The sequence below is a fragment of the Labrus mixtus genome, chromosome 20 (assembly GCF_963584025.1).
Source record: "Labrus mixtus chromosome 20, fLabMix1.1, whole genome shotgun sequence".
In the NCBI taxonomy this organism is placed as follows: domain Eukaryota; kingdom Metazoa; phylum Chordata; class Actinopteri; order Labriformes; family Labridae; genus Labrus; species Labrus mixtus.
The window spans coordinates 13,912,062-13,922,782 of NC_083631.1; the positions used below are offsets into that span (position 1 = coordinate 13,912,062).

At 43.3% G+C, this 10,721-nt stretch overlaps 1 protein-coding gene across 1 annotated transcript in view; it reads right to left on the minus strand.

Moving 5' to 3' along the window:
* The window catches only part of plekhh3 (pleckstrin homology, MyTH4 and FERM domain containing H3), a 31,818-nt gene extending 22,836 nt beyond the window's left edge, over positions 1 to 8,982 (minus strand). The window contains exons 1-2 of the mRNA XM_061065817.1: positions 8,328 to 8,982; positions 3,458 to 3,513 (exon numbers count right to left, since the gene is read on the minus strand). Of these exons, the coding sequence (XP_060921800.1) occupies positions 3,458 to 3,513; positions 8,328 to 8,462 (191 nt within the window). The 5' untranslated portion in view covers positions 8,463 to 8,982. The remainder of the gene's footprint in view (positions 1 to 3,457; positions 3,514 to 8,327) is intronic.
* Between the last annotated feature and the right edge of the window lie 1,739 nt (positions 8,983 to 10,721).

Sequence of the window (10,721 nt, forward strand, 5' to 3'; positions counted from 1 at the left end):
GGGGGTAGGGGTGTGTGTGTGTGTGTGTGTGTAACAGGAAGTCTGAGTTTGTGACTGAAGGAGAGTGATGGTTGATCAGTTAGTACTTTTATGACGGAGAGTAAGTGACTTTTGGATTGAAAATGAAGTTACTGTTATGATCAATCTTTGTGCTGCGGTTTTCACTTCTTTGTATTTGCTGATGTCGTAAACAGAGCCAGCTTGGGATGGACATATGGCTGACAGACAGGCAATTATCATGGGGCCTACTTTTTAAGCAAACACCCACATATTTCATGCATATACACACTTTTCTCTTGCATACACATAATTCACACACATGAAATAATCTCAGAAACACTGGCCCCTTTCAGCCTGGCAGCCCACACCAAAAACCCCCCCCAAAAAGTCAAGGTTTTGTCTGTCAAAAGCTGTTAAAAAAGAAGGGGGGGGGGGGGGGGTGCTGAAGAGAAATCAGACGGAAATAATAGTGAGGGAAGGAGTTGGAGCAGCTCTCGAGTGTCCACTTTCCTTCTTGTACAGTTTGTTCTCCGCTCTGGCCGACCCATGAGAAGGAATTTAAGATTCTGGAAAGTGGGGATGAAAAAAGAAAAAAAAAAAATAGCGATGATGTAAGACAGATTTGAGTGAGATCACAGCAGGAGGGAGCAAGCTGCTTGGCACTTTGTGCTGACAGTGACAGAGATGGGGAGACATCGCAGTGTCCTTCTGCAGAGATAATGCTCATCAGCCAAATCCTCAGTCAACTGGCACACTCACAGAGAGCACTCACAGGGCTCCTAACAATAGAAAAACTAATAGTGTTCCATTAAAACTTTTGTTTCAAGCTTCTCAAGATCAGTCCCTGCAGTACATATACATCAGAGCAGATTGAGTTATATATATAAATAAATGTATTTTCCAAAAACCAAAACAATTCAGCCTCATCATGTCACAGAGGAAATAAAGGTACACTATCTTGTATGTGGCACATTTAATTGATAGCATAATCCTTAAAAATGTATAAATATGTATTTCTGATATTAGTTTACAAAAACAAAAATACTGGCGACAAAGACATTAATAGAGTTCTGACCAACCAATCTGATTGGACATAAGCTATCCAACGAGTGCTGCTATAGGTCACAACATCACCGGGACTTTCACTTTTTTTTAAATAATTATTTTTATCTCTTCCATGCTTTCCATCAGTCATACTTCCAAGTTTTTTATCAACCAAAATAATACCATAACATTTAACTTAGTTGCACTTTTCAAGATGCAGAAGGTTTATGTCACTCAGAATCACACGGACCACAGAAGCAGCTGTCAACAGATAAATGTACTAAACCCGAAGTTGCATGTACACTTACACACTAAGTAGCCACAGTACAGGAAATATGTCTAAGTCGTTCTTGGTTCGAGTCAAGTTCCAGTTCCTAAACCAGTTGTGTTGGTTGAGCCAACTAAAATGATTCAGGGAACAATAACTATCTGCTTAAAAGGTGTTACTTTTTAATACCACACGCTGCCTGTAGAGCTGTTGTATCAAAGCAATATCACACTGGAAGTTGAGATTTTGTACTGAAGATAAGCACAGCTGTGACCATAGTCAACGACTGAATCAAAGTAGTGTTGATATTCAGTGCATCATCACTCCCTCACCTTTATTATTGCCTAACTGTGCACATGCCCTGCAGTGATTCCCGTGATATCACATCCTGTGAGGCACAAAAATTTCCAATACATCATGATGGCAAACTTTTGGAATCATACTGTTGATCATTATTATACCTATCCCTCCTGTTTTATAGTTATGGGCCTTTCTCCCTCCCTAACCCCTTTTTCACAATCTCTCCACATCTAGAGCAATATTCCAACCAATAGTTGAAAAAAAGATATCGTTCTATTGAGTCCAATTCAATAGATCCATAAATGACAGAGCTGTCCTGCTTATCATCCCAGACTGATGATGTATTGCTTTGGCACTTTTTTTTTTTTTTAACATCACATTGCCCAGACTTATCAGAGCCTGTCTTGGCTCCCCTCTCGCTGAACTTTTGGGCGTGTTCGGTCATCAGCCAGGTAATAACCAAGCACGACGCTCTCTAATCTCTACATTCAGTGTGATGATTACAGCCCGGCTCTTAACACACTCCCTTCAAAACCAGTAGTTAATTATGCCATGTGGCCTGAGGACACCTCCACACTACTGTAGAAGGGACAAGTGCACACACACATACGCACAAACACACAAACACACAAACACACACACGTCTGTGCCACACCTCTTCTGGGAGTGCTGCAAAGGACTGAGTCACTCAGTCCAGTTAGCCAGGCTCTCTGTCCTCACGTCTTTACTTCCTCCTTCCTTCACTCAGGAGTTAACATGTCCTGTATGACTGCAGCAAAATGTCTCAACATCCGCTCCCCCGGCAACTCCCTGGGGCAACTCGTGTCTTGTTGAGAATTGCTGCAGACCCTCATCTAGTCATCGAGGTGTGCGATGCTACGAGTTGATCTGCGTGACCAGATTGCCAGTGAGAGACGGCGGACGCACAGCAGAGACGGCCGACGAGGGGAGACGGGCCTAAAATGCGCGAGACCAAACAGAGAGCAGAGCCATGGCTGCATCACTGTCTGAGATCACAGCCCAGCACTAATAGTTGGGATCAGGCTGTCTGTGATTTACTCCTTTTCACTGGAACTCACATTCACTTGTCAACCACATGAGGATTTGAATTGCATTATTGGTGAGGCAAATGGAGGTTTCACATAACCTAAAATACAGGGTGTGAAGAGTTGAAACTAACACAATTTTTGGGATTTGTTCATTCAGAATCTTGATAGAGTTAAGCTGACATTATGGTTGTTTTACAGAAGCTGGGTAGTGGAGACCAGACATGTAAACCATTGATCTGAGCTTTAAAAAAAAGTTAACCCTGCTGATATTCAGACTTGATAGAATAAAACAGACATATTACGGTGGATACGAAGCTGGATAAAGTTAATCTGACAATGTAACTGTTCATATGAACCAAAACAGTATATATCTATAATGTAGATCGTCTAGTTGTCTGCTTTAGATTAACATATTATCGGCCTCATAGCCAACCTTTGAATGACACAACTATAATCCATAAGCAGTCAATGCGCTGCTGCAGCTGGGAAATGTCAGGTCATCTGCGTCAATGTACATCCGAGTCCATCATGCCTGTCGTTATGCACATGTGAGCATGAGTGCAGCATATGAGGTTAGGAACGTGTGTCATGGCAAAAGCACATGAGAAAAGCCCCATGACACCGAATACAGTGGAAATGAAGTTAAACTCAAGGGAGGCCTACTACTCAGTTGCCTGCTTGAGTATTAATGCAGAAATGCCCGGCACTGAGGGGAAGTATGTGAGAAAATACAAGGAACTATTACTTCCTCTAATTAAGGTCTTAAATAAAAATCAGTTTCTCCTTCTCTTCTTACCCGTTTGTTCCGTTGGCTGTGCGAGTCGGTTGAGAAACAGTCACCTCAGCTGGACTCTGTCAACAGAAGAGAGAGAATAGTGTAAATAGATGATAATGGAACACAAACAGTAGCCTGTCCTTAAAACTGGTCCACAGGTTGGAGTAATCCCTCAACAGTTTGCCTTCAGTGGCCATGTTACAGTGGAGCATGCAGGCCGCCCCTGGCAGCCCCAGCACATAGCTGCTCTGTTCCTGTAATGCCTGGCTTTCACTTGCAAGGGTTGAGCTGGTGGAGAGAAATATGGCATGCAAAACAAGCTCATTTAATATAGGAGTGGGGAACAGAGGAATCTTTTGTGCAATGGCTGCGTGCACCCTGACCAGAAAACCTAGGGATGCCTATATTGAGATCAGTCGTTTCTCTGAGAAGGTTGTTAACCTAAGAGTAACCCTGATCTGTGAGAGAGCACTTCTAACAGGAAAGAAATGCCTTCATGTTTTCTATCCACTTTTTTTTTTATAGAGTCACAGGATGGTGGTTAAAGATATCCGGATAAAATTCAACATAGAAAGACAATAAGACACATGGCAAGGAATCATTTAAAAAAAAAAAAAAAAAAAAAAAAAAAAAAAAAGAGTAAATATGTACTGTGTAAATGTGTACTAAGGTTGATCATCTGGTGAATACAGTCACAAATCTTGAACAGATTACTTGTTAAATTTTAGATTAGTTATCTAGATTGCATGCCATCTTTTCATCATTTTAAATTCACATTCCCCATTTCTTGGACGTCAGTTTTGTATGGAAACTGGGGTTAGTGCCTCTACTGACAATAAACAGGGCTGCCACTGGCAGACGTATAAAATCAGATTTCATGGTTGAAACAATTAACTTTTCATTCCTGGACTCCCCCCGTTAAGAAGAAGATGTGGAAAGGATGTTTCCTTTCTCAGTGCTAAAATCGCTGGATTCTCAACCTGACCTTGGAAACCCCCCCCCCCCCCATCAAACAGCAGAGCTGGCCTGTGCACATTTAGACTGATTCCCTGGTGTGCAGGGCATGCACTGGGTGTCCCAGTGGCCAAACTTGTTGTCTCTGTGAGCCACAGCCTTGAGCCAGCTCTCGTGGCCGCCCTGGCCCAGCACAGGGGTGTTGGCCTATACCTGAAACACTATCCAGGTCAGTTCTGGGCCCCTCGCAGTTCACACACACACACACACACACACAACACTTTACTCCTGGGCAAACTAGCCTAAGTATAGCCTCTGCACGGCAAAAGAAAGCAAACTGCTTCTTTTTGGAGGGCTTAAAATAACAAAGAAAACATACCGATTCATAAACTACAGTCTGGAGTCTGCGTCAAATTTATAAGACAGATGGGCTCTAAGGGAATTAGGAAAAGATGAGTGTTTGGATAATGAGATTTGGTTCATATTTAACTTAGGAGAGGTACTGTCAAATAGTGTCAAAAGGTGTTGAGTAATGACCTACACCTGTCTGTAAACCATAAATGACTTCAACAGAGCAGCAGCCCGAAAGAAGAAACTTCAGACTCACAGCGTGCTCTGAACATGACAAATCACTAATCATCAAAGCTCTAATTCTGTGATATAAAACTAATCAGAGAATCAATAAACTAATGGGAGAGGTTGGTCATGTAAAAGTGTTTCGAGTAATTCTTCACAATACGTGACCCACTGGAGAATTATAGCTTTTTCAATAGAGTTAATGGGCTGTGGGATGAGGAACAAGGATAGCGTGCAATGCAGAGCTGGCAAACGCTCTCCTGTTGGACGGGCAGGGGATGAATCACTTTCAGACTAGAGCAGAGCATCGAGGGAACCATGCAGTGATGTGTTCGTTCCGTGGCTGACTTCCGCTCCCGCTCCCCCCTCCGTCTACTCTCTCTCTCTCTCTCTCCATCTCTCCATCTCTCCTGGGAGGCTGAGTAACCAGGAGGAAATGCTTGGGCTCAACCAATGTCGGCCTGAAGACCAGATGTGTGGCCTGGAGGTGGTGAGGCAGAGACGCAACGGAAACCAAATATAAACCAGTGTACCGTGACACCTCTGAAGACAGAGGGCAGTAGTGAAGGTTAATGGGACCTGCTCCGAGTCCGGTCAGACTGTGCCCATTTGTTCCATGAAACGGGATGCACTGTGGTCCGCTAGCCCGCACTTACAACTGCGCAGGCCTTCACACTCTGCGGTGATCATTTATTGGTAAACGTGACGACATAAAAACTTGAAAAAAAAAAAACAGTTTCAGTCGAAACACGGGAGAGAGAATGACGGATGTCCTGTCCTGAAATGAGTGCCTTCTGTCCCAACACTGGAGTCATTAAGCTCCGTGTTGACTGTTTGGGCAGCTGCTGGAGAGCAGTTTCTTTGAACGGGGACCGTAAACACGCAGGGAAGGATCTGACATGGGCCTGGGCTCTTCAGGGCCAAGTCCACACAGGCGTCAGCACCGACTCATGAGTCCGACCTGAGTGAGAGGAGGAACAGTGTGTCGCCTATGGCTTTGGCGCTGCGGATGTTACACATGGGCGGGATCCTCTGGCAAGCGCGTTAGAGAACGACGCAGGAGATCACGGGTGAAGGCTCTGGATGTCTTGGGCAGGGGAGACTCCTCCAGCCCTGTGGGTTTCATCCCTGGCAGGAGCTTGACAAGAGGCCTACTAAATGCAGTATTTCAGTATTTTGAAGCCCAAAAAACACACACACTCCCAGGGAGGTCTGACCAGCTGTCTGAAAATACGGCCTCGGAGCTCACTGGGTAAACGATGGAACGAAGCCCTGAGGGATTTTCCTTTGGGATCATATTAGACCATCTTCGGGCCTCTTCCCCACCCCCTCTGTTGACACAATTGTAAGCCAAACAGTACCAGTTAGATGCGTATATTTAAAGGGGAGGGGCTCTGGGGAGCAAAAAAACGGCCTGTCCTGCCTAAGAGTGGATCAGCTGATGATACTGGCTTAAAGGGGTTCAGCTGGGGTCCAAATTATTAAGTAACAACACACAGCATTAGTCAATGTCACAGACGGAGAGGAAACAGGATTTGCGGGAGTGGATTGATTACCTGCAGGCATTAGGAAACCAATAATCAATGACATTAGAACACTTGGGTGACTTCATCAAAGGAAAAATAAGACAAGTTAAGTCCAACAAAGTCGTTTCCTGCTTTCTGAGTTTCAGCCATTAAATGGTTTCCTCCATTAAGAAGTAATCCGATATACTAAGGCCACACCAGATGATATAGAAATATATCACAGAGATTACACTCTTGTTTCTTTGGCCAAATACAAGTCACATATGCTCACATTCGTTAAATGTATTGGCAACAAATTAATACTACCAAGACATGCAACAGGATCACTTTTTAAAGAATCTAAAAGTATGCAAGAAACTAATTCTTGAACATGTTTTATTATCTCATGAAGCCTTGTATTCTTCCAAACCACCGAACTACAATTTCATTCATGAGTGATCAACCTAAAAGTCACCAGGAGCACAAATCTGCAGATGGAGCTTTGGTTGCACGAAAGTGATGCAGGGAAAGTTACTGGAAAAGTAGATCCCTGAGTATCACTTTCAGGTGGCATCAGGCGCCTCCATTGGGACATGTTACTGTGATCTTGTATTGATCATGAATATGGAGCACACTCTGTGTTCCTTTGACCACCACTGGCCGGCCAGATGGTGCATTATGAGCATGAACGTGATGTTAGCCAAGAAGAAGAGTGCTACACACACACACACACACACACCAACACCTCTCTGGATACCGCGCAGCAACAGATGTTGCTCTTATCTGCAGGCTGGTGCTGTCAGACTTCTGTTGAGGCAATAACTGTGTAAAACTTATCTGCTCAACGTTTTCATGCAAATCGCTGCGGCGCTGCACTGGTTGGCTGCAAGCAGACAAAAGGGCCAATACATAGATAGGCAGGCAATACAAGCAGAGGCTTAAGGTGGTATTACTCTGATCCACAAAGTAATGCAGTTAGCGAGTGTCTCTGCACAGAACACTTTGGTGATAATGGCAAATGAGCGAACACAAAAGTCAGAGGTTGAAACTAGGAGTACCATTCTTTTTCTGAAAAAGGAAGCACGACGCGAGGAAAGGCGGGCAATTCCATGAAATACTTAAGGGGAATTCTTTTTCTCAGAGACTGTACATGAAAAGGAGTTTTAAGCTGGGTCATACAGATAGAGCCTACTTCAATACAAGGCAACAATGCCCCCTCACAAGTGGGTGGACAATGCTGAACTCTCTGTGCCTGATCAGATGACTAACATTACAGAGAAGACAAGGCCACAGTCTTATTTGCAATGGAACGGACGTTGGCCACACACACAGGATCAGTTCAAAACACTGGCTTTTCAGCTTGAACCAGAGTGTGTGTGTGTGTGTGTGTGTGTGTGTGTGTGTGTCTCCAAGATCATGCAATCATCAATGAACGTGGAAAAACTGGGCAGCAGTAGTGAATCCAGTGTACTTCATCAGTTTAAGAAGGTGGCGTACCACAGACAAGCTGCCAACATGAGAACAGTGTCATTTGCTACACTTCAAAAATATGAGCCAATCGTTTGAAACACGATTTTGCATTTCTGAGTAGACTTTAAAATTTCAATCCATATTGACTTTTCAATAGTAATCATTTCATTAAAAACTGCTGGAACCACCTCTTTTTCTACTATTTTTTTTTCTCTCTCTAACAAATTGTGAAATTGTTCCCCTGAAAATGACCTTCCATTATGAAATGCTCAGGACACTTCAGTATTTCAAATGTACTTAAAAAAAAAAAAAAAAAACACTAGCAGTGTGTATTAGGCATGTCATGCGCGTGAGTTTGATGTGTAGTGCAGGTGGAGAGTTTATACCCGTCCATTGGGAGTCAAGTCCTCCTTGTTGCGCAATTCAAAAGACTCTTCCTCCTCTTTCTCCCCATAGTCCCGTCCGAGCAAACTGAAGCCCTGCCTGCAGCACAGAAACCAGCAGACTCCTTGCAAAGGCATTCAAATGAGGTTATGTGTGTCGTCTTCTGCTATCCAGGTGGGTAAAATCAACACTATCGGTGCTGCGTCGGCCCCAAGTAACTCCAAGAGCTGCGCGAGAGCATACGGGACCCCCTCTCCATAGATGTCCGGCGAGAAGGATGAAAGGAAGCATAAGCTTACTCTCCCCTTTCCTTTGAACATGTAAACTGTCAACTAACTGTACATGACAGCAGTCAAACTCCAACCAAACCGACAAGGAAACCGGTTCTTGGAAAATCCTCCCCTCTTCCAGGACTCCAGTTGCTGTGCTCGCGAAACCTTGCTGTCCCTGTTTGAACAACTTCACACGATCGAAGCACACGAAAAACAACTAACCTTTAGTTTCCCAAAACTGGATCACTGGGCTAAAAAGAAATGGAGGTGAGGGGGGGGGAAAAAAAGCGACGCTGTCGGTGTCAGCGATTCAGAAACACATTCGGTGAGTAACATCGGTGTGCACCTCTGTCAAGCGTATACTGTCTGACTTCTGAGTTTGAACAAAAGCGTGCTGCAGCTGGGACAGGGGAGTGTGGGAGGAGCGGCTCCGCCCACTCAGCTGAAGGCTACAGTTTGATTGGCTGAGCACAGACACTCCCCGAAGTGACGCGCCGTCTCGTTCACGCTGACAAAGCACCGTACATCCTGCAGCGTAGATGATAGTAATCAAGTAATCCCAAACAGCACGATGGCCTACTCACTGAACTGACTGTCTGCAGTAGTAGGCCTAATCACAAGTAAGAGTATATTTCTTTATCATGCTGGGAGATCTGTAGGGGGATATAAGTTTTCTGCACAGTGTGGTGAGTCAGATAGGTTAGGCTCAGTGGACCCATTTCATTGCATATTATTTTTACATTTTCTCTCGTCTCTTATCCTGATGTCACGTTATTATTAAAAAATAAATATGGATATGAAAATTACATATCTGAATAGTATACACTTGACATTAATTCTTGACATTTTATAAACAATACTGTATAAAGTACATGAGGACTCTCTCAATGTTATACAAAAACAGTTTATTGAAGGGCCTAACTTAAAGGGCTTCAAAGTGTTTTAAAACAATCGTTACTTCAAATGAAATCAGGGATAGTAGAAGTACTCAGGTAATCTTTTGAAGTAAAAAAAGGTATGACGTAAACTAGTCCTGCATTCAAAAAAAATATGTAGGCCAAAGTAAAAGACAGAAAGTCTCAAAGTGTGCAAAACAGACTTCACATTTTTGCAGAATGCCCCCATGCAATGTTATTTATGTGACCTACTCTACTGGGTCTTTTTTACTAGTACGTTAACAGTTAAGTATACCTTTATGTACAGTATGTGCACATTATTAACTGTACAGTAATTGAATCCCTTACTAAGGCTATTAAATAAATGTAATTGAATGTTGTAATTGATAAGTTTCCTTATGCTGTGTACCTGCAGTACTTAATAATCAAGTGACTGTCCTCCACTGAGTATCTATAAATATTTCATGGCTCATCACTGCAGTGAGATGGCTTTGATTTATGCGTTTGTTTTTTTATCAAGTTAAAAGCAGTCTACATAAGTGAGTGACTTTAAGACCATAACGGTCTGGCTTTATTTGAAGGGCCAATTAGATTAGAAAGGGTCATGATACCACTAATTACGCTATGTATTTGGTTACAGTTTTTTTTGTGTGTAAATATCTTATTATTTCTCTTTCTTTACTCTCTGTCTCTTTCTTTTCATGCACACACACACACACACACACACACACACACACACACACACACACACACATACTTAGCCACCTCCCCCACTCTTTCTCTTCCACTTTGCTGAACAGTCTACAAAGATACAGCAGTAGGAGGTATAGGAGGACTGGTGCTAAATCCAGACACGTGATATATCCAACCCTCTCGGTACTCATGCTTATTTCTCCCTTAATATCCCTTCATTTCCCCTTCTCTACTTTGTGCAAACTTCCCCCACACATCTCAGTCAGTTGGCTTTAACCCATTCCTCACCAAGAAAAGCTCTATTGGCTGCTGGCATGCCCACTTTAGTTTGATGGATACACTCCTTTGACTCAGAGATCACACAATGCACACTGCCGCTCATACTTTTATCCCTTGCCCTTAGTAATTCCCCGAAGGCTTTGCAATAAAAGGCTCATGGATGCACCTTTTCAGCTCACCATTATTGACAGTAATCCTGACCACCCCTCACCCAGTCTTACACACAGATCAGTTCAAGACACACACACACAAACAA